Raw genomic sequence first — 25,175 nt, forward strand, 5'->3', positions numbered from 1 at the left:
GAGCAAGAAGTTTTGTTGGAGTTACTTGCTTACCTGTCCCTTGGAAGAGAGTGAGATTTTCCCTTTGGTGCACTGTATTTCTTAGTTAGAAAATTCCTGAGCCAGTGCATAGATTGTGATGTGTTGCAACGACTGTAGCCACACAAAAAAAAAAAAAAAAGTGGGAGGAAAAAGCAAGTATGTGTATGCACTGCTATATATAAACATTGTTTATGAAAAATAACACTTAACAATCTTTCTACAACTTCTGCTATCTCAAATTTTGTTTTCTTCAAATGTTCTACCCTAAGATAAGATCCAGATGTTGTGGAACTGAACAGAACACACTAGTTCTTTTTTTTTTTCTCGCTATTTTTGTCTTCTCATGTTAGTGATTAGGCTTAGCAAATACAACATATTTAGGTAAACATGGAGGTGCTGGATGGATTGACAGTGGAGTACTGATAATAGATTATTTTAAAAGAAAAATATTTTGCATCTCATTTATTTATAGATGTTTAGAAGAGTGGTATGAAAGGTGGAATCGCTACCTATATCCTGTGAGATGTGGACTGGAATAACCACTCAGATTTGCACTAATGTGAAATAAGATCTGTTACAAAAGATACAGGCCTAATTTGCTTATCCATTCCAGTGATATGGTATAACATTAACTTTTATATGAGGGAAGAATATTGTACATTAAATAATATATGGCATATGAATTTAGGGTGGTTTTAAGGGGACTATCAATAATACCAGAAGGTCCTTCAATTATGCAGACTTCTTATAGGGAGGAGAAAAAATGGAAGGAAGTTATTTCATTGTCTCAGAAGTAGTAGGTACTGTACTTTTATCATGAACCAAGTATTAACAAAGGAAAAAATAAGTATAACTATCCAGTTAGATGAGAGCTGAAAATGGAGTGCGGTATAAGGAACTTTCATGCAACTTACTTATGGAAAGTTAAAAGAAAACAAAACAAAATTGAAACCAGTCTCTTCTTTTGTATATTTTCGGTATAAACATTTCAATGTATAGGGAAACTTCCATTCCCTCCAATAGTAGCACTTTTCTGGGACTTGTGTCATGCCCATTGGATTCACTTCAGAGAACTGCATTTTTAACTTAGTCCCTGACCTTTCTAAGGAAATACAATCTGAAAGAGTATCAACCATTTGTCTGTTGTTTGATTACCATTGGTCATTGCTGTCCCATTCAATTTAATATAATTGCTCTGAGGTTCAGTTTGTGAGATTGGTACAGAACTTGCAGTTATCATATTGCTGTATGTTACAGGAGCTGTGGGATGGTAGATGCCATTGTGTGTTAGTGTCACTGTTGTGTACCCGAGGGTGATGTGATTATCCTAGATTTCTTTTTTCTTTGTGAGTTCAGTGGGGACTCAAAGGAATTGTAACCTCCAGTTGTAACCTCTCATATTAATCTGTCTTTCCTTGTCTAGTTGTTTCCCTATGTGTGCAAGGATGCTGCCAATGGTTATTCATATGAAGATACTAGTTTACCTCTTGGTGCCTGAATAACAGTTCTTTGTTACCATCCTTGCTCTGGACTACATTGCAAGGACTGTCCATTTATTACATATTCAAGATTCCCTCTAACTGTCTCGTGTTGAATGCGTGCTTGATCTTGGTACATGATTTGGCCTTAAATAGATTAAACAAAAGTAAATAAAGCCTGAAAACATGTGAACTATTAGGTATAAAGAAGCTAATGGAGAATTACTGTTAGTTCATACTAAGGGATGTATTAATGTAAAATTCTCGGGAAAAACTTCACACAGAAGGAGATTTTCAAAATTATCTAAGGGACTTAGGAGCACAGATCCTAATTAGGAGCATGAGTGCCACTGGAACATCTTAGGCTCTTTTGAAAATCTTCCCTTAAATGTTGTACATGCAGTTCTTGGGAGTAGTTCTGATACACAAGCTGCTATTTATACTAATAGTTCAAGAAGATTGATTCCCTTCTGTAGCATCTAGTATCTATGAACTGAAGGCTGGAAAAACCTGTCTTACAGCATGAAATTAAAGAAGCTCACTCTATTTAGTTTATCCAACAGACAGTTAAAAGATTACATAGGAAGAAGATGTCTGATAGAGGACAGCTTCTTATTGTGGCAAAACGAGGCATAACAGGATCCAGTGGCAGCTAGGTTTCACAAAAGAGAATAAATATGAGGCTTTAGACGTTAACACTAAAGCTTCCCTACAAGTCAAAGCAACTGAAGAACTAAGAGGGGGAGAACACCTGGATACTTTTCTAAACATTTAGGTGGTTAAAATATTAAAATTAATGTCTAATGTTGAACATGTTTTATAATGAGAGAGTCTTACAATGTACAGGTAGGAAAATGATACATAATCTCTCCAATCAACTTGGTAAGGAGAGTATCTTGAAAGAAGAAGGAGAATGGGAAGGAATTAATGTATTTCAGAGAATGTTTTTCTTCAGTGATTTGAGCCTGACTACTCAGGCCAAGTGGTGGTGGTAAGCCAAGAGAATGCTTTTCTCACCAAAGCAGAAATGACCATTTTATTGCTCATCAAATTAGATTAAGCAAACCTACATTGTAAATTTCACCAGATGGTGAATCAACCATGGACTCTGCCTGAAGAAGTTATTTTGCCCATAAAATATCTGTTTTTGCCTTTATCTTTGCTATTTTATAGAATCATAGAACTGTAACACTGGAAGGGGCCTCAGTAGGTCACATAGTCCAGTCCCTGGCACTCAAAGCAGGACTAAATAATAACTAGACATTCCTGACAGGTGTTTGACTAACCCAGTGGTTCTCAAACTTCATTGCACTGTGACCCCCTTCTGACACCAAAATTACTACAGGACCCTAGTGCCCTGAGTCTCTCTAGAATGGTTATTATTTTAAATAGAAAATGCATTACAAGGCTGTATCTACAAAAAGTAGCTGCTAAATATTTAAATTCACAATACAATCAAAAAACAATCTTTATATCCATCAGTAAAAAATAAAAACAAATATGCATGTAGTGGGAGGGGTGAGCTTGTATTAATGGACACAAATCCTTGAAGCGGGGCTCTGTATGGCTGAGGTAAAGACGGATGTCATCTTCAACAGTGAGATAGGCCCTGCTTTTTCTTTTTCAGTCAAGTCAGTGCTGAAAAGCCAGCTTCACACAGTTAGGTGGATGAAAACAGCATGAGCACTTTCAATGCTGCAGATGACTGCTCTGGATATTCTTCTTGCACAGAAATCCAGAAATTAACAAGACGTGGTTCTCATCACAGGAAAGGTCCATTAATGTTTCTTTCACTGTAAGTGACATAACAGCATGTGCAGTCACTTCTGCATTAAAGGGAGTTCTAATCCACACCTCTATTTTCTGATCCTTTTCAGGGAAGTACTCCCAAAACTGCTGGGGGTTGCAAGCCATACTTTGGCAAGGCATTTTGAACCAAAAAATCATCCAATAAAAAAAAACGCTTCAAAACTGCCACTGTCCACACAAGCATACCAGCTTGAGCCAATTTTTGATTTTGTCAGTGAGAGAAAAGATGGAAGCATCTCGCCCTTGACGTGAGATATTTAACACATTTAGGTATTCAAAGATGTCTGCCAGGTAAGCTAGCAAAGCAAGCCACTTGGGATCTGCAAACGTTTTGGCCAGCGGGGAATCTTCATCTGAAAGAAAAATTTTCATTTCCTCTCTGAGCCCAAACAAATGATTGAGAGCCTGTCCCTGAGACAACCACCAAACTTCTGTGTGGTAAAATAACGGATGGTGCTCAGTTCCCATCTCATCACACAAAACTCCACACAGATGTGCACTTATTGAGCTACTCTTGATGAAGTTGACTGTGCAAATAGCTTCACTGAAAACTTGTTTTAGAACAGGCCGTATTTTTTTTGCAATTAGGGCTTGCCTGTGTATAATGATGAGTAATGATGAATAATATAGTCAGTCCTAATTCCAGTATATGGAGCAGGCTAGTCACCCGAGTGCAGGCTGGAGGCAGGAAGAGGTGGTTAGATGATACTAAAATGGTTGTCCTTTTCAGTAGCAGATAGTAGTTCACTCAACCTCCCAAATAAGAAAAGTATGTTACCCTTATCTTAGAGAAGGGAGTGCCACCTCCTTCCAAACACTAATTTAATGAATAAAAGAAACCCATTCAACCTAACAAAGGCAAAATTTTGGCACCAATGGTACAGTCTTGGAATAAGAGTGGCAAACTGACCACAATAATTACGCCAAATTATCTGAGTTTATTGAACACGTACTAGAAAATAAAACAGAACTATTTCACTCAATCAGAAAAGGACAGTTGGTCGCTAGGACAGCACTCCAAGCCTCCAGTAATGTGGCCAACACTGCGTCCCGAAGCAACTGCTGTGGTCATGTGGAGATTTTCGTGGCTACATTCAGCTGATCTTCCTAAACAGCTACAGATTACAATTGAGGACATTCCCTTAGACAAAAAGAAGCTTTTTGTCGAGAAAACTGATGAAGTTATGCACACGGTAAAGGACTCTTGTGCCACTCTCCACACACTTGGCATTTACACACCTGCCACGAGAAGAAAACCATTCAGATACCAGCCTTACAACTCCAGGTATCAATACTATCCACAACACAGAAGACAGGACCCACCACACAACAGACAATGATCACAGTGCCGCAGACAATCCAACCAGCAGTCTTCAACATCTCAGGCTGAATTTTGGTCCAGGGCCTGCTTGACCTCCTTCAAACACAGACAGATACCACCATCTACAACCATTGGCTACACCCTTTCTATCATTTTTGGGTGAACATTACAACAGACAAGTGGGTCTTAGAAATTATCAAATTGGAGTACACCATCCCCTTCATATCCACACCCACCTTCCAGACCCCTTTCCCGTCCCTCTTCAGGGACCTATCGAAAACCAACACTTTTTGCGACAAGAAATCGAACATCTGCTACAGATAGGGGCTATAGAACATGTTCCCCCTCAACACAAGGGCAGAGGATTTTATTCCCCGTATTTCTTGACCTGGAAGAGAACAGGGGGTTGGAGGTCAATCCTAGACCTCAGACAGCTGAACAAATTCATCAGAGCTCAAAAATTCAGAATCATCACTTTGACTACTATAATTCCGACTCTGGAACAGGGCGACTGGTTTGCAGCACTTGATCTCCAGGATGCATATTTCCATGTTTCCATTCATCCCACCCACAAGAGGTTCCTCAGATTTACCCCGGAAACCAGTCATTATCAGTACACGATGTTACCCTTCGGCCTTTCCATTGCCTAAGCTTCTTGTTGTCGTTGCGGCACACCTACACAGAAAGGGAATCACTATATTCCCGTACCTGGATGACTGCTTAATAAAGGCACGCAGCCATTTGGAGTCCAGTCAAGCAGTGAGATTCAGAACCATGTTATTCAGAAACCTAGGGCTCATAATAAACATAAAAAAATCTACCCTAGAACCGGTTCAAGAAATAGCGTTTATAAGGGCAAACCTAGACTCCTGCTTAGCCAGAGCACTCCTACTGAGGCATAGGTTTGAGACCATAGTAGAACTGCTAACCACAGCACAGAACAGCCCAACCACAACTGTCCGTACATGCCTCCAGATACTAGGACATATGGCAGCAACCATCTTTGTAGTGCGACATGCATGACTACACATGTGGGCCCTATGACTCTGGCTCTCGACAGTATACAGATCTCACAGACACTCACTACACAAAATAGTATCAATGCCGAACAGGATCAAACAATCATTTAATTGGTGGAAACAGCCCCAAAATCTAATAGCGGGTATCCCTTTCGCTCAAGAAACACTCTCGATCATGATGACCACCGATGCATTCCTTATAGGTTGGGGAGCTCACCTACAGGAACATACGACCCAAGGGAAATGGTCAGTACACGAAATGATGCTGTACATGAACCTATTAGAGCTACATGCAGTCTGCAACGCCTGTTTTTACTTTCAATCTCTCATAGTGAACAAACATGTAAAGATCATGACAAACAACCCTGCATGCATGTTTTACATCAACCGCCAAGGGGGAGCGAAATCCAACTCCCTTTGCATGGAAGCCATAAAATTATGGAACTAGTGTATAAGGCACAATATCAACATCTCAGCGGCATACTTACCTGGGATCCAAAACACAACGGCAGACTTCCTCAACAGGACGTTCACCAGTGACCACGAATGGGAACTACACTATGGTCTTCGGGAAAACATTTTCCAACAATGGGGTTATCCCACTTTAGATCTCTTTGCCACAACCTACAATCACAAATGTCTCCTCTTTTGCTCAAGAGCAGGTATAGGCAAGGGGTCAAAACGGGACACATTTCTCCACACTTGGAGCTCGAACCTCCACTATGCATTCCCACCAATTCCCCCAAAACCTTACTCAAAATATGACAGGACAAAGCGACTGTGATAATGATAGCCGCAGCATGGCCCAGACAACCCTAGTTCATTTACCTGATGCAGATGTCAACCCGAACACCAATTCCTGTCCCACTCCTACAGGATCTCCTATCCCAGTACAGGGGACACATCATTCACCCAGATCCGAGCAAATTACACCTAACAGCCTAATTCCTAATTGGTACCAACAGGTGAAACTACAATGTTCAGAACCAGTAAAACAGGTACTAGTAAACAGCAGAAAACCTTCCACAAGGAAGACTTACTACAAAAATGGCACAGATTTACTTCCTGGTGCCAACAGAAGCATATCTCTCCAACATCTGCACCAATCCCAGCCATACTTGAATACCTTCTTAACCTAAAGGAAATAGGGCTGTCAGCTAGTTCCATAAAAGTGCACTTAGCTTCTATTGCATCCTTCCACAACCACATAGATGACAATACCTTTTTTACACATCCAATTGTGAAACAGTTTATGACAGGTATACAAAACTTATATCCAAAGATTCATTCCCCTATACCACCATGGGACCTGAATCTTATTCTAAAAACCATCACCAAACCACCATTTGAACCACAAGTGACTTGCTTCTTAACACATGTCTATGAAAGTATCGTTCCTGGTTGCTATAACATCAGCAAGATGTGTGGGTGAACTCAGAGCTTTTATGACACATCCACCCTACACAAAATTTAATAAGGATAAAGTGACTTTGAGGCCCCAACCCAAATTTATCCCCAAGGTCACAACATCCTTTACTTGAATAACATATCCTTTACTTATCTTTTGTCCAAAACCACATACTAATGCACAGAATGCATTCCTCCATACTCTGGATGTGAGATGTGCTTTAGCTTTTTACCTTGATAGAATTAAATCATTTAGATCATCTCCTATACTGTTTGTATCCACTGCAAATAGATGCAAAGGAATGGCCATATCCACACACAGGCTCTCAAAGTGGATCTCAGGCTGCATCCATGCATGTTACAAACAGTCAGGCATTCCACCACTGCAGAAGATCAGAACACATTCCACAAGAGCAACATCTACATCCACAGCCTTTCTAAAGAACCTACCGATTACAGAAATCTGCAAGGCAGCTACCTGGACCTCGACCCACACTTTTATCAAACATTATGCTATTGACCAAGGTCCTGGGCAGATGCGGTGGTTGGTCTCTCAGTACTCTCCTCCATACAGCCTATCAACTCCCAAGTCCTCCAACCAGCTAACGGTACTGCTTGAGAGTCACCTAAAGTGAAGCACCCACAGAGACGCTACTCGAAGAAGAGAAGATTACTCACCTTGTGCGGTAACTGAGGTTCTTCGAAATGTGTGTCCCTGTGGGTGCTGCACTACCCACCCTCCTCCCCTCTACTTTGGAGTCAAATCCATGGACTTCACAGTAGAGAAGGAACAGAAGAGGTTGGGTCGTGTGCGTGCGTTTGCCTAAAAGAGCACCAGCGGTGTCATGAGACAGTCATGGTGCATGCACGACCCAGATGAGCACTGCTAGCAAAAATCTCCGATCAATGACGCAAGGATGCACCGACAGCTAAAGTGGAGCACCCACAGGAGGACACATCTTAAAGAACCTCATTTACTGCAAAAGGTGAGTAACCCTCTCTTCCTTTGCACTCCTGCTGACCTGGTGCATCCCCGCAGCAGTGCAGTTTTCCATTCATTACAATATCAGTAGTGTCCATTTTTAAAGGATTTAGGGCTCAGACTATGTCTATGCTACCACTTATGTCAGTACAAGTTATGTTGTTCAAGGGTGTAAATAAGCCACCCCCTTGAGCTCCATAAGTTACACTGACCTAAGCTCCGGTGTAGACAGTGCTATGTGGGTGGGAGAGCTTCTCCCACCAACATGGCTACCGCCCACTTGTTGGGGGTGGATTAATTAAGTCAATGAGAGAGCGTTCTACCATTGGCTTAAAGCGGGCTACACTAGAGAACTTACAGTGGTGGAGCTGCATCAGTGCAACTGCACTGCTGTAAGCTCTTTAGTGTAGCCATAGCATAAGTTCTGCAAGGTGCTGAGCACTTTGACCTTGATTCAGGAAACATTAAGCACACAGTGGGACTACTCACTGACTTAAATTTAAATGTGTATTTAAGTATTTTCTTGGATCAGGGCCAGAGTACTCAGCACCTTGCAGGCTTGAGCCCTAACTGTTGTGCTACATAAAGAACATATATAAGCAAACTTCTGGAATCAAATTTCTGAATCTTACCATTGTCAAATATTACACATGAGAAAATAACCCAGCTGTGTGGTGTTTTTGTGCATCTTAATCCTGTGAAAACTACTTTTAATTTTTGGGTTAACTACAGAGTTATGCCTGAAAGAGTTATGCCGAAAAAAGTTTTGTGGATGGCATTTATTTTGCAGTATGATGTCCTTGTTTGAATAAGGTTCATTATTTAAATCTACCCTTTGTTTTTCAGAGAGCAGAAAGACAAACACGAATGATGGACTCAGCCCAGTATGCAGAATTTTGTGAAAGTCGTCAGTTAAGCTTTTGTAAGTACGATCTCATAACTCCTGTATGGTATTTAGATGTGCATTTATTTTATATACACTGTAGAACCAAATTGATACATTTTTTGGAAATGCGTTTATTTAGTGCATGAAGGAGGACGTTTGGTTCTCTGTCCTCATAACTGCTAAGTGATGTTTGTTTATTACACTGTATTGAGATTTTTATTTAATTTATTTATTTGAATATTTACAATTTACAATATGTATTTGAATATATGCAATACAAATACTCTGGTGCTGTGTGCTAGTATAAAAGTCATAAATAGATAAAACTTCTAACCAGTTTGTGTATTAAAACAACCATGTCTGTATGCAGCTTACTTCAGTATTGTTATACACATCTGATTAATGAAGTACACCCTCAAGGTTCTGATTACTTCTGAAAGCATCTAAAATTAACTAATGGTAGCAAGTTTTCCTTTTTATTTCTGCATCCACAGACATACAAAGAACTTACTAAAGAGTCGTTTGTATTTTAAGCCGTAACCTCGTGCTGTGGAATTTATTCAACATTAGCCAAATTCATCAGTACACGCCATTCCAACACTAATAACATGATGACAGAATTAGAGCTTTACTAGCTGAAAACCAGCTTACTAGAAGTGCTTGTGGGCCACAACTATAATGGGTTGTAAAATAATGAGCTTGATCATGTAGCAAAACATCATTACAGAAGCAGTTAAGTGATGACTAAGGCTTCAGGTTAAAGGTCAAAGAGTAAGTGAGGTGAAAGAGCCAGTAAAAAGCATGACAAAATAGCACATGACTCTACAATACAAAATTGAACAAAGTGGTGTCTTTAACTGAGAGACACTTATCTTATTCTTTATAACAAGGCATTTGATTTGGATACAAGAGTGATTCATTTATGTATCATTAAGTGCAAATAAATGACACATCCAAAATAGCCCACTGTGTAAATGTCAGCAAATATAGGAAAACATGTTTTGTAAGCATTTATTCTTTTCTTAATTCAGTATGTTTTGAAAGCTGTGTTGTAATTTGGCATCACACATCTGTGAGTCATTAGGTAAATGGTACTTCAGATTGGGTGATTTAGCCAATGAGAGGTTTGTGATAATGCCATTTTTAAATCTAAAAATGATAATCAGAACTGAGCACAAAATATAAATCTGCAGTTCATAAAATAACACTGAATGTTGCTGAACTGGAGATCATGATTATATTTAAATGATCAGATGGATAATTTAGCTATATTTTTGAATAAGCATGGTCTCATTTTCCCCTCACATTTAATATCAATCTAGTTGTTAGTTGATATCAATGGGGTTTTACTGGTGTAAAACCAGTGAGGAGAATCATACTCACAATTCCATTACCTAGTATAAAGCAAACCAGATAATATGGTAATATGCCAAAGGACACATGGCTGTTTATTAAAAATTAAGACAAAAGGCTATTTTTCAGTGTTTCCTTTCATTGTAGTAGAAATTGAATTTAAAACTGCAGCGTGTTTTAAATCATAAAGCCATATTACTGTAAGGTAAAGCCATGTATTAGCTCCTGACGAGTCATCCAACATTACAAATAGTATTATAATTACTTACTTATATAGCACCACAAATCTGTATGGCATGTTAAAGACTGGTGGAAGAAAAGCTCCCTGCCCCAAGTACCAAACAATCTAAGACAGCATGTGTAAATATTCAAGCCAATGCTTTTGATCCTGCCGCCTCTCTTTTCATCATCCTCAAACTCTCCTCCTACGTTGGCTTCTTTTCCTCAACCAACCGGTATATCCTTGTTTCCCTGTCCTAAAAATGACTCTTGCCTCTCCAACAACACCCAATCTCTCTTCTCCTCTTTACCTCCAAATTGATTGAACAGGCTGTTTACAACTACTATATTAAATGACTCTCCCACCCTAGATTCCCTCCAGTTGATTTCTGCCCTCTTCACACAGCTCTCACCAAAGGCCCTAAGGATTTCTTCCTGGCCAAGTTTTCTTCATCTTTCTCTAGTCATTGATACCATTGATCACTCTCTCCTTAGCAACATTTTATCCTCTCTGACTTTTCCTGGTTCTTCTCTTAATTTTCCTACCACTCCTTCAGTATCATCTTGGCCTTTCCAACTCCTCCTCTCTTTGTGAAAGCCCCACACGGCTCTCTATCTTTGCCCCTTTCTTCTTTTTTTTCTCCACCTTATTCCTGAGGCATCCTGAGAGATGTGAGATAAAACTGTTATTTCTGTGTTGATGATTTACAGATCTACATAGCGGCACTTTTTTTATTTCCCTCTGCCTAATACCGCATTTCAGACATATCCAGCAAATCATCCTGGATAGCTCGTCATCATCTAAGACTCTAACATAGTTACATCTGAGCTCCGTAGTTTTCCTTCTAAATCACTTCTTCCTTTCTTCATTGCTGTTAATAACACCATTATCCTCCTCACTCAGGCTTGCAGCCTCAGAGTCATCTTGGGTTCCTCGTATCTTTATCACCATTCATCCCAGGGGTGACATAATCCTGTTTTTTCTTCCACCATAATATATTATAAATCCAGCCCTTCCTGTCTGTCCCCACAGTTAAATGTTTGTCCATACTGTAATGTCCTGGCTTGATAACTGCATCTTTTTCTCCCTATTTCTTTCATGATGATCCTAGCCTTCCCTTATAGGCTATCTAAAATGCTGCATGTGAAATTATCTTCTTTATCCATTAATCTCACTGTCTCACTCTACCCCCTCTTTGAATTCCTCCACTGGTTCTTCCTTGCCCTTCACATCGAGTTCAATTTTTTCTGTTTGACTTTTACCCTGTTAGATATATAATAAAGCAAATAAGAATGTAGGTCTATTGTTAATATTAACTTTTGTTTACTTTGATTTGAACTGACAGCCAAGAAAGCTTCCAAGTTTCGTGATTGGTTAGACTGTAGCAGCATGGAAATAAAACCAAATGCAGTTGCCATGGAGATTTTGGCATATTTAGCATATGAAACTGTGGCACAGGTAAGGGAATGTACTATACCTACTGTGATGAAACAGAACAAACGTAACTAGTAATCTTAAACATCTTTCAAGTAATCTCAGCAGACACTTTAGACTGTGTGTTAATTGAGCTTTTCTAGTGTACCGTGCTCATTGCTCTGGTGTATAAGTGGCCCTTTTGACTAATAGGTACAACAAAAGATTGCAGTGAGGAGGCCACTGAAACCACTCACTTTGCTATGTGAGTTCTGGCAATTCACTTGGATTCAGTCTTCCCAACTGTAAAACTGGATAAAAGGTAGGCTATTTGGAAAACCAAATGTTTCCTCAGCACCAAGCCTTTGTAGGTAGATAAATTACGCAGTAAATTAATAAAAGGTGATGAGAAAGGTGGTTCTTCGAGTGCTGGTCCCTATGCTATGTGTATTCCACATGTGGGTACACATGCACCGGAGTCCAGAAGTTCATGAAAAGCCGTATCTATTGGCCCACACATGTGCAACTGCTGTCCTTGTGATCCAGACCCAGGACAGAAAAGGGAGTGTGGGCCGATGCCTCTCCAGTTCCTTCTTACCACCTGATGGCCTGAGTTGGAATCCTTTGTGTACATAGACTTCTCCAGCTTCTTTCTTATATCCTGTAAATAAATATTGTAAATAGTTTTTTTATTAGCATAGTTAGAGTTTTATATATTATAGTTAGTATAGCATTGTCTTTTCCTCTTTTGAGTAGTCTTTCTCTGTAGTCTCCAGACCTTCTAAGCCCAGAGTCAAGAGGTTCAAAAACTGCTTCTCTTGCCCTCATGCCTTCTCTGTGAGCGAATTGTATCTCTGCAGCTCACTTCCCCCACAAGCACATAATGGAGACGGTCATGAGACCTCACTTGGATCTATGCCAGGGAGACCCCCCCAGAATACTAGTTTTAATTGACAAGCAACACTCCTCCAAGCATGAGTTTGGGAACAGAGCCTAGAGTTGCTAAATCCAACGACTTGTCATCCAGAGCTTCTATGAGAGTAAGAGGCACTCTCATGGATATTTGGACAGAACCCCATCCAGGTCTGTTCCTAAGAGAAGAGATCCCTCCCCAACCAGGTTGGGTGAGCCTTCACACACAGATCCTAAGGGCTCAGGACTATTTAAGGTCCCCTGGTAGGCACGTAAAACATGGAAGTAAAAGGATCTATTGGTTCTGTTGGTCACTCTGACGCCTAAGCCACATGGCCTCAAGTGGTTATGTGACACCATTCAGCAGACTTCATCTGCGCTACCTATAAGCCTGGTTCTGTCAATCTAAATACCAGACAAGGAACCTGTAAACACCAGAGTGACTGTTCCCACCAGGGTCATTACCTCCCTCACATAATGGCTGAACCCAGAACAAGTGCGAGTAGGAGTCCCTTTCCACACTCCCACCCTCAGTGCCACCATCATAAAAGATGCATCCCTTCTAGGATGGGGGCACTCACCTGAATGACCACATCATACAGATTACTTGCACCAAACTGCACATCACCCTGCTGGAAGCAAAAGCAGTCCGCCTGGCCTAGCCTGCCAGGCCTTCCTCCCACCCATGCATTCACTCCATATCCAAATAATGTCGGACAACATCACTATGGTCTTTTATATAAACAAGCAGGATTAAGCAAGACCCCTACCCTTCTTCCTGGAAGCAGTCAGGCTTTGGAATTTTCAGAAACCTCATCACTATCCAAGCCACATATCTACCAGGTGTTCAGAATTCTCTAGCGGACAACCTCAGCAGACACTTCTTTGCAGACCACAGGTGGGAAATACACAGCTCCGTCCTGAGTGAGAGATTCACTCCACCCCACGCTTCATGTCCTAAATGAAAAGGAAACTTCCCCTGTATTGCAGCTATGGGCCACGACTCCCAAGGTGATGCTTTTCTGTTATCATGGTCAGACCAACTCAGATGTGCCTTTCTGCACATTCCCCTGCTAGTACAGATCTTAAGAAAGATCTGTCGTGACAGAGCCAGATTCATTCTTATAACACCCAACTGGTTCAGACAGTTCTGATTCCCCGAACTTCTGTGAATGTCAGCTTGACCTCCTATCAGGAGCCATCCCTTCCCAGATCCTTTAACTAAAGAAAACAGCAAAATCAGACATCCCAGTCCAGACCCACTTCATCTCACAGACTGGTTTGTGGATGAGCATCAGAACTAGAACGCTCATGTTCAGAAGCCATCCAAGCCATTCTTACTCAAAGTAGTAAAGATTCAATTAGGAACTGCTACCTAGCTATATGGAAATGTTTCTCTACCTGGACACAATGCAACCAGTCTTACTCAGACTCTGCAGATATTCCAGTCATTTTAGGTTATCTCTTGTCATTGAAGAACTTGGGTCTTTTCCTTAGGTCCATCTCACAGCAATCAGTGTATTCCTTCCTCCAATAGAAGGGTATTCCATTTTTACTTATCCAACAATGGCACTTTTATACCTGTACCCTTTGAGGAAGACTTGGAAAGTCTGATAACAGCAAACATAAGATTTATTCCCTTCACTCTTTCAATGATCTCACATTCTTTCTTTCCCTCTCCTCTTTCTCGTAGCTCTTCTCCTCCTCCCTCTCTCCCCTGCTGCATCCTGGAATTGTAGTTACTGGACTCAGAGCTATAGGAACCACCTAGGAACAAACTTACAAGCACAAACTGGGGTATCTGTCTGTACCTAGCTAGATACAACAAGTGGTCAAGTCTATATCAATGGGATCTCAATCTCATCCTGTCAATACTACCCAGACCATCATTTGAACCTTTTGCCAAATGCTTTCTATCCCACCTTTCCATGAAGGTCACATATTTAGTTTCTATTACTTCATCCAGAGGGATACACAAGATGGGAGCACTCATGGCTGATCCACCATATGCCTTTTCCATGAGGAGAAGGTCTCCCTTCACCTTCGTCCTAAATTGCTCCCTGAAGTAATTTCTGAATTCCATGTCAATCAACTTATCCACTTTTTTGTTTCCTTCACAAAACCCAATGCTTCCTTTGAAGAGAAAAGACTTCGTTCCATGGATGTCAGATGTGCCCTGGAATTCTACCTGCCAAAGACCAAACCAATCAGAAAATCACCAAGACTATTGTTCACTATAGCAAAAAGGTCACAAGGACAAGAAATACCTCCTCAAATAATCTCTAAATGAATTTTTGTTTACATCAACCACATACTACTACACATACTCCTCCAGATGGGACAAGGGCACATTCCATGAGAGCTACCTGGAGTTCCAGTCACATGTTCACAAAACATTAGACATCAGTTCAGTCCTCTGCAGCAGTTCTTCAAGCATCTTTACTATTGGCATCCTTGTACTGCCCTTTATTTACTCATAATTGAAAATTCTTTGAGATGTGTGAACCCTGTCTGTATTCTACTACCCCCCCCCTGTCTACTTTAGATCATTTGGATTTATGGTAAGAGAGGCGTCGGCCAGCACTGCCTCTTATGCCCTTATTCTGGAGCATGAGGAGAGCAACTGTGTGTGTGCAGGCCAACAGACACGACTTGTTAAGAATCTTTGGACTCAGGTGCATGTCTTGTATGCATACCTATTTGTGGAGTACAGATAGGGACCACATATCTTGAAGAACTTCCGGTTACAGATAAGTAACCTCCAGTTCTTTAAGTTAAAGTAACTGTGCAATTCAAACTCTATTAAAGAGGCATTTATAGTTTCATAGAGAAGAGGCCCAGAAGGGGCCATTAGATCATCTAGTCTAGCATCCTGTATAACACAGACCATTACATTTCATCCAGTTACCCCTATATTGAGCCCAATAACTTGGGATAGACCAAAGCATTTAATTTTTCAGAAGGCTAAACTGTCTGCTACGTGCAGAGAACAGGAGAGATGGAGTTGCCATCAATGCCCAGGGCCCCTGCAATGGCAGGGAATTGATGAGATATAATGTTGATGAGATATGATATTGATGAATTGGTGATATATGTGTAATGATCCTAGCGGATGATTCATACTGCAGAGGAAGATGAAAAAAAAATCCACGGTCCCTGTCAACCTGACCTGAAGTAAAATTCCTTCCTAATTTCAGATCTGGTGATCAGTCTGTCCCTGAGCACATGAGCAAGATGCACTAGCCAGGCATCTGAGAGAGAGGATTCTCTCTGCCGCCTCAGAGCACTGGTCCACCCCATCTGGTGTCTCTTCTCCCGCTGTGGCCAGTCCCTGATGCTTCAGAGGAAGGTGGAGGGGGGAAAACCACAGAATACATCTGATCAATTTTACTTCAGGGGGAAAAAATCCTTCCTCACTGCTGCAAACTGAGTTGCAAGCAGAGTTGGGTGAGCATATGTGGAGCAATGCAGAATTTCCTGTTCTCTCCATAGCCCGTGAAGGAAGGCAATGAATAGAGGGATTCATACATTCACAGACTCCAAGGCCAGAAGGGACTGACCCCTCATGCACACAGACTTCAGAATTTCTTCTAGAAGCTGACTAAAGCTTATCTTTTAGAAAGCTATCTAATCTCGCCTTAAATTCTCTAAGTAATAATGAATCTCTCCTCTTGTGGTAAACTGTTCCAGCATGTAATTACTGTTACTGCTAGAATACTGCATCTTATTTCAAGACTGAATTTCTCTAGTTAGCATTAGACTTAGCATCATCTGTGTCAACACACATAGTGTCTTCCCTCACTTTTGAGAGATAGTTCATAACCAGTTAATTGCATCTCAGTGAACCTTGTCTTTAATTGTTGATTTTGTTGCTCTTTTAGTTGGTGGACTTGGCTCTTTTGGTCAAACAGGATATGGCTCCCAAAGCAGGTGATCCATTCAGTCATGCAATATCTGCTACTTTCATACAGTATCACAATTCTGCTGAGGTAAATACTTGTTTTTATTTAATATTGTCAGTATATCTATCTTTGCATAAGAATAGAAATAAATATCATAGGTAGGGGGTACTTATTTTATTAGTACATGCTTTTTTTGGATTTGTTGAATTCCTTGTACATATTTGTCTGACAGCTGTTGATATGCTGATGCTGGGACGGGGAATATCACTATATGTTTATAACTATTCAAAAAAACTATTCATATTCATGCATATCGGCAATAACTGATAAAATAGTTGCTGTAGTTACCTGGGCCAGCAAACAAAGTGACTTCCAGAATGTGCAAACTGAATGATTTATTACTTCCTGTAATAGTAAGTCCAGAAAACAATAGAACAGTTTTTAAGTCTCATTTTACAATGACTGCTTGACTTTTTGTTTTGGTAGCCACACCTTTTAGGCCAGGCTACAAGTATGAAGAGCAGTCTTGACTCCCCTGAAAACACACCACCTCCTACGCCCACTGCCCCAACGTCAACAGGGCCACAACATCTTGGGAAAACCCAGTCGGGAGCCCTAGGCAATGGAGGCATTGGACAAGACTCCACCAAAGTCAAACAAAGAAAAAGAAAAAAGGTTCGTGGGGAATGAGGCTATAGTAGATAGGCACTCAAAATATCTGCTGATGGTCTTGATCTTTCTCTTGGTTTTGAAATCTTAATACTCAATTGTAATATATGGTACATACTTTAAAGATCAAAATTGCTGAAAAGGTTTACATGCACTTCAGTATCCTTATTTTATCTCAATAAGTTGAGCTTAGATATTTGGATACTTTGAATGAAATGTGGATATCTTTTATCTCACATTCAAGATACTCTGTGTCAGTATTACCATTCCTAGTTTTCACTATAATCTCAGGTGCTTCAAGTGGAAAGGATAGACATATCAAAACTGAAGTGGGGGAAAAATTGAGTAAATGAAGAGGTTATCTATCTTTTTGCTAAACTCTTCAGATATTTTGGGAAATCTTGGGAAAATATGATACTATAACTCAGCCTACCCAAAACAAGGTCAACATGTATGAATTGAATCACTAGTGGTTCTTTCATGTTCATTATTTTTTTGCCGCCAAACATCCACATTTCACTATTAATTGTTACACTGAAATTATCAAACAATGTATATGCTTCTTATAGAATCAGCTTTCTCTCACTAATACATTAACTATCTGCATTTGCTTTGTTATATTCCAGTAAGGAACTCTCTGATGAACTGTAAAAATATTTTTCTTAGGAGCTCTGAATGTTGCTTTTCCCCTTTCCTTTTTTATATTGGGATGTTGGTGGTGTTCATATGAGTGATTTGCACTGCAATTCTTAGGCACAGAATATTAGCTGAAGATGCAATTTTAGGTACAGTTTTGAATTTTGTTGTTTTTGTGAATTTAATATAAACTCATAAACGTCAATGTCATTTTTTAAAAATGTAATATTTATAAACCACTCTAGAATTTTACTGAAATGTTCCCAGTAGTTTTGCAACATATCCAGTTTTGACAGGCATCTACTAGGCATAGCTAAGGTGTTGAGATAGACCAGCTGTTTAGTGAAGAATGCTATTCATATTACATCAGGGCCCAGATCAACACAAAGCATTGGGTTTCACATTCCCTTTATGAATGTAATTTAGAAAGGACCCACCAACACATTATGGAGCATGTGATGTACACGCACTGATACCAACTGGGATCTGTTGGTGGTCAGCAGTTCTGAAAATCAGGCACTTTATTTAGATACTTAGCTTTCCCATCCAAATCTGAAAATTTTGGCCCATGGTATAGGTTCATAGTATGTTTGTGTACATAGTGTACATTGTATGTTAGTCATGCTTACTGGATTCACCAGTGGCATTCCCATGATTTTATTATCACGGGGCAATCAACCGGATGCAATCTCTGAATTTTGGCAAGCAGCAGTCCTGGGTAGCCAGATGAGTCCTACACCAACATTACAGTGTGCCTACTAAAAAATAAAGAACTTCTCCTCCTGCATAGCCACGAAGACCCTTGTAGCAACCATGGAGCAGCAGGCATGGAATCTGCTATTTCTTGCACCAGGGCCCTTAGTTCAAAAATCTATTTAAAATCTGAATTTTTTCCAGTTTGAATCTATTAATATATTTCTTTATCTTTGTAACTTTATAATTGTGTTACAGGTTTCATTTTCAAATTTAAGTTTCACATCAGATGACTGTGATCTTGGTGTCTGCTTTGAAATACTGTCAGAATTGTTTTGCCACCCCTTTATATTATAATGAAAGCTTGAAATGTTTCAGAAACAATTTTCTGTGGTTATTGCAGCATGACTTATAGGACTTTAATTTGAATTTGAGCATTTGCTGCTATTTTCCATTGCTACATACAGCAGCACTGGAAAGATTTAAGAGGACAAATGTATTGTTCTTTGTGTCTATTAAATATAGAGGTCATGTAAAAGTCCTCTTGGATTTGTTAATAGCTTCTTTAAGATGTAGTGTGTGGCAACAATGATATGCATCCTCAGGAAAAAATCAGTCCCTTTAATAAAGGTTTATTTTCATATTTTATGCATTGCAGGTCTCTTGTGTGTTTTTGATTTAGTAACAATTTATATGTTTTTCTGTTGCAGAGCACTGCAGCCTGTGGTATAGAGGCTCAAAGCGATGCCATCCAGCCCTGCCACATCAGAGAGGCCATTCGGCGCTACGGCCACAAGATTGGCCCCCTTTCCCCATTCACAGTATGTAATAACAGAGTTATAAAAAGTTATATTTATAATCTTAAAGAACTTTGATTTTCAAGTGGTCAAATGAAGAAGCCTTGGAATTGTTGAGAGCAATTTGTGGTGACTGTAATTTTCTTTATAAAAGTGGCATAATTCTCTTGGGAAATAAAACTTAGTAATTTCTGTCTCTTTTTGGAAGGACAAAAATGTTATTTTTCTTTTAAATATTATTTTCTTTCAATTACAAATTATGCTTTTTTTTGTTAGCACTCGAATTTTCTGTTTTTGCAAAATTTAGGTTTACTGTTATTTTAAATTATAGGTACTACAATATGTTGAAGAGCATTTTGTATTCTAAAATTAGTTACATGTCAGATAGTGCTCCTATTGGAAGTTCAAATCTCAAGTGACACATTTAAGGTTGGAGAAAGAGCAGACTGGTTTCTTTAAACAACTTTGAGCCTCCACTAAAACATAATAGAATTAAACTTGCAGTAAAATGTTGATGGATTGTGAAGTTTTCCCATCAGATTTTCTAAAGAAATTGAAAATCATTGTTCAAAGCAATCAAACAAATTATTTATTTAAATTTTGAGCTGGTGAAAACTTCAAAATTGCCAGATGTCTGTGATCATAAATTAGGACCATCTCCTTATGACTAGTTACTGTATATGGCCTATATTCCTGTCGATCTCATAATATCTCACAATTTAGAAGAGAGTGCATCTCAAATAAATATATAATCCAATAAAACTTAGACCCAATGCTGTGTTCACATCTTAGTAAAGAAATGATGACTTTGAGGGATTTAAGAAAACAACAACAGAAACGATTAAGGAATTAGAGGAAATAGCTTATACGGAAAACTTAAAACAAATAAAAAGGATAGCCATGTTCAATATGCTCCTATGTAAGATAGCCATCTACAAGTATCTGAAGATTGCCAGCATCAAGTAAGGAAAAGGTTTGTTTAGAGTGATCCAAAGAGACTATACTAGCAGTAATGGGATAAAATTAAGGAAAAGTAAGCTAACTTATTATTTTCATAATGCTATAGTGTGCCTGGTGCTTTTAATATGTATGCCTATCTGGTAGTACATACATACTTGATTCGTGATAAAGTATGTTAAAGTATGGTAGTTGTAGATACATGTTTTAATGAATCTCTGTATATAATCTCAACTATATTATTTGCCACCCACAACTACTAGATAGACATCATGTGACAATTTAGCATAGAAATTGTATTCCAAAGTGGTGCATAGCCTTTAGTAATAGGTTAGGTGATATTCTGCTAAAACCGTTCAGGTAGATTCTGAAAGCAGAGAATGTAATGAAATGTAAAGAAGGGAAGGGCTGCTTGCATCCAATTATAGTGAAGCAACTTTAAAAAAAAAAAAAAAAACTTTTTATAGGTAGAGATTTGAAATTCCGGAGTACATGATCAGTGTCACAGGAGAGGATGGTATTCTATAACCACGGGGCACAGTGGACATGCAGAGTACTATTTGAATAATGTGATTTTTTTTTTTTGTATAGCCTGATATCTCATGAATCACCAAAACTGTGCTTCACTGGCCATTATATACTATATTCTTGGCATTAGCTTCATCCCTGGTGATTGATGAGATAAAAAGTACAACCAGGCCAAGAAACAGGGAATCTCAGGCCATCTACTAGATAGGTTAGGTTGCTTTTGAACAGATACTACGGTTATCTTTAGGTTATCTTTATAATGAGAAGGATGAGGAATATCTTGTGTCAAAGGTATTAGAGCACATGTATTTAAAATAATTTATCTATATTTTGCTTCAAGAATTTTCCACTCTTGGGATAAGTGTAACTATTGGGACCTCTCACTGAGTTCCAAGAGCATAAAAGGGGGAGTTGCCCAAAATGCCCTTTATTTCCTTTATGCTGCAAAAGTGGAGTGATCACAAAAGGCATGTGATGCTTCCTTTGTCATTCCCATTCTTTTTCTACCCTATAGAAGTCATTTTATGTAGTCCGTTAGCCATGTTGTCATTTAAAAAATGTTGTGCCTGAGCCATTGCAGCCACTGTCTGGGATCAGCTCTCTGGGTGATTCCCTTTCGCTTATCAGCCGTATGAGTTATTTTCTTCATAGGTATTCTCCTTGTCTTGAGTCTGCTTGAGACCACAGACAACATGGCTGTGTGGGTAAGAGCCCTGTGCTTCATGCAATGCTGTAATGACCTTTACCAAGCCCCATGTTCAGTGTCATCAGCAACTGGAAGAAGATCACAAGCCAGACGGGTGTTCGATCTGCCTTGTGTGTTCGCCAACTGAACCTACAGAGATCAGGATGGCTGCCTCAGATGCCTATTATTTGCAAAATTCATCAAGCAGAGTCAACTTAGTCTGGTAATGTCTTGCACAGCGGACTATGAGAAATATTTTGACTTCACAGATCCACTTCCAAAACAATTTTACACCTGGCATGAGTGTCATTAGAGTTCCCAGTCTTCCATCAATCAAATGAATACAGTACTGAACACCAGGCATCTCAGCTCTGAACACTCACTTGCAGAAAAGTAGCTTTAAGTCCAATAAATGTTTCATTGTGGCCTCTGACCTCGCCTGAGTTAGCCAATGTCTGTCCTGATTACCTGGCGCTTCTGATAATAATGGACATCTCAGCTCTGAAGATCTGCTAGTCAGAAGTGGTGGTTGCCCCAGCATAGCAGCATCCAAGTCCCCAAATTTGACTGAGGTGAAGAAGCACATGAAGGTTAGTTTCTGAACTTTCTCAGCACCAGCCCTGCTAAGCAGGCTGAAAGCTACAACTTGCCATCAGTTTCTCAGCATCAGGATTCTTTGCTCCCTATCTGGAGTTAAAAGAGCAAGGAGAGGAGGCAGAGTGACTGCTCTCACCACTGCCATCATCATCCCACTCAACATACACACCAAGACTGTCTTCCTTCAGCAGCTCTTCAGGGTTGAGGGAAGTTGGATCTGGTGATGCCTTGATGTCAATCTCTTATTTTTTCCCTGCCTCATTCATCACAGAAATTGGAAGGTGTGTAGAAAATGAGACAGGAGACTGCAGTAAAAGAGAGAATGTTTTTATGGGTAAGGCAATACACTGGGAATCAGGAGAATGAGATTTTATCCCAGACTCTGTCCCATACTTCTTGTGTGGCATTGACCAAGTCACTTAGATCAAAATTTTCAGAGTAGGCCACTAATTGTGCTTTCCTCATTTCTGGGCACCTGAGTTTTCAGTCTCTCAGACCTGACTTTCAGACATGCTAAGCAGTGATATTGGCAGTTGCAGTCAGTAGACGCTGCAGGTGCTCAGTGCCTCTGAAAAATTAGGCCTTAGCTATCTTAAGTTGAGCATTCAAAATTGGAAATTTGGGCCCTTAATATTTTCTGTCTCAGTTTGTCATGTCTCCTGTGAGCTGTAATACTTGAGTCTAATTTTGGTTGTTGGTCTAGCGTGCGGGTGCTGGGTATGTTGGTGGCCTGTAGTATATATGAGGTCAGACCAGATGATCTGGCGGTCTCTTCTGGCCTGAAACTTTGACTCTCTGATTCATCTACTTATGGGGATAAATATAGTCCTCTACCTCAATTCATTAGTGTCTGTGAGAGGCTCAGATACTCTGATGATGAACCCAACAGAAAATTCCTTGAAACAAATTCTGTACTTGGTGCAGCATTTGGATGGTGTGCAGTAAAGAAGACTTGGCGTTGTACATTGAATGATGAGGATAAAAAGAAATATTGGACAGCTGCCTCAGTGTAGGCCAGATTATGGCTATCTTATTCCTTGAGCAGTGCCACTGATTTCAATGAGACTACTTGAGGAGCCATTTACTAATCAGCATGAGAAATGGTATCGCAATCTAGCCCTCACTGAGCACCATCCATCTGGTGCATTGCATGACCAGGGAGCTTGTGGAAAAGACAGAGGGTGGCCATGTAGTTAAAGAAGGTATTGTAATACACGTACTCTAGTGTCCAAATTAAAGTTGCATTGGCAACTTTAATTCTGACGATTGCTTACTTTTGAGTGCTGGGCTTTGCAACCTTAACAATATTCTTTTTACACCTTTTTTAAAAAATAAAAAAGGAATATAGCTATAGAATAAATTAATTAACTAACAGGATGAAAGGAAAACCATTTATTCAACAACCTGGAATTCTCCATTATTGTTGTTATTTCTTTATTAGAGCAGCATCCAGAGGCACCATCAGGACCTCATTGTGTTCCATTGACTCCATGAATCCAGGATTTTACCCATAGTCCGCCTCACAAAGTTAGCCTGAAATACAAGTGATATACCAAGGGTTGGGGAAAACAGACACAAGGAAGTCCATGAGTTTGTTACCAATACATTTGCATACCAGCTGTCCAACTCCTCTTTAATCTGCTTCCCACTCTCCCACATCAGGATTTTGTTTTATAATTAATACGTCCTTTCACATAATTTGCTGTGAGCAGGAAGGGGAAGGGTTTTCTCTGCATCCTGCCATTTTCCACCAGCTTCCCTGATGGCAACTTGCCATTCATGCCACAGTAAACATAAAAAAAGAGTCAGCATGGAGTGGTAGAAAAAAGTGCTGATCTTTCTTACCAGCTCAGTTCAATCAAGTAGAAGAATTAGAATGTAATATACTTAGAGGCATAATTCTCCACTCTGTTATACAAGCCAAAAATGATGTAACTCCATTGAAGCCAATATACTGTTTTACCGAAGTGTAACTTCATTATATCAGCATAAAATTGAATCATGCTAGAAAATTAATTGTGTAAATAGCTGTTCTGAGTAACATAGCACGGTTTGGAAAAGTGCTAGAAATCTCATACCAAGAATTATGGGATGAATAGGTTGATTCCTGCAATGTGACTAACCAAAGTACCAAGCATCAATTATCTAGAAATTCTTGGTTCAAGCACTGATGACATAAGTATAATATGTAAAGTACTGACTATGAAGAGAAGTTGGGAAACTGTTTTAATGTATTATTTAAAATAATGTTTTTATCTGTTCTTATAGGAGCCATAATGACGTTAGCACAGAATATTTTTGGGGATTTAATGAACGTCTCAGGTTTTTTAGGCTATACGCTCATTGGGAATGCTCTGGACTTTAATTAGTACAGCATAATTATGAATAGTCTTTATAAATCTGGAGACCAGCAAAGATTTCCCATCTTCTGTTAATGGTGTCATGCCTGTGTCTATAGTAGTGAAAGATAGTAAAGAACTAAATCCATCTCCTTCCAATGGCAGGTTTCCGTTCCCTTTATTAAAATGATACTAAACTTGGCTTAGTTAAAACATCAATAATAAAAAACCCCAGAAAATGGACGGTATCTTTCCATTTCATAGCAACAAGTCACTTCAGGCAGAGAATGGATAGATTATTTTTCATTTGGCAGATTACTTTTCATTTAGTTAAGTCATTTTTTGGCTTCCTGCCATGCTACCTCACCTGCGGTGTTCAATAATTTTGCAATAATTCACTGCCTGTCATGTTTTAGCACTTAAGAATAGAACAACACCATCTTTTGAAAGACTATATTGTCTACACAAATGGATTGAGTTTAAATCAGTGACACATCTGGGGAGAAACTGACAAAATCCTGATGCTGCAAATTATCTGATGATACTCCCAG

General features: G+C 39.5%; 1 protein-coding gene across 4 annotated transcripts in view; it reads left to right on the plus strand.

The window, feature by feature from the left end:
- Positions 1-25,175, plus strand: part of SUPT3H (SPT3 homolog, SAGA and STAGA complex component) — a 475,306-nt gene that overhangs the window by 373,228 nt on the left and 76,903 nt on the right. For 3 of the 4 annotated variants that reach the window (XM_067544942.1, XM_067544943.1, XM_067544945.1), the window contains 5 exons: positions 8,884-8,959; positions 11,842-11,954; positions 16,703-16,810; positions 17,210-17,398; positions 19,432-20,223. In XM_067544942.1, the coding sequence (XP_067401043.1) occupies positions 8,884-8,959; positions 11,842-11,954; positions 16,703-16,810; positions 17,210-17,398; positions 19,432-19,596 (651 nt within the window). In that variant the 3' untranslated portion in view covers positions 19,597-20,223. Of the gene's footprint in view, positions 1-8,883; positions 8,960-11,841; positions 11,955-16,702; positions 16,811-17,209; positions 17,399-19,431; positions 20,224-25,175 lie in introns of those variants that run through there. The other variant, XM_067544944.1, reaches the window with a different exon arrangement.

The sequence above is a fragment of the Emydura macquarii genome, unplaced genomic scaffold (assembly GCF_026122565.2).
Source record: "Emydura macquarii macquarii isolate MOO-44397 ecotype Brisbane River unplaced genomic scaffold, CSIRO-AGI_Emac_v2 contig_1039, whole genome shotgun sequence".
In the NCBI taxonomy this organism is placed as follows: Eukaryota; Metazoa; Chordata; order Testudines; family Chelidae; genus Emydura; species Emydura macquarii.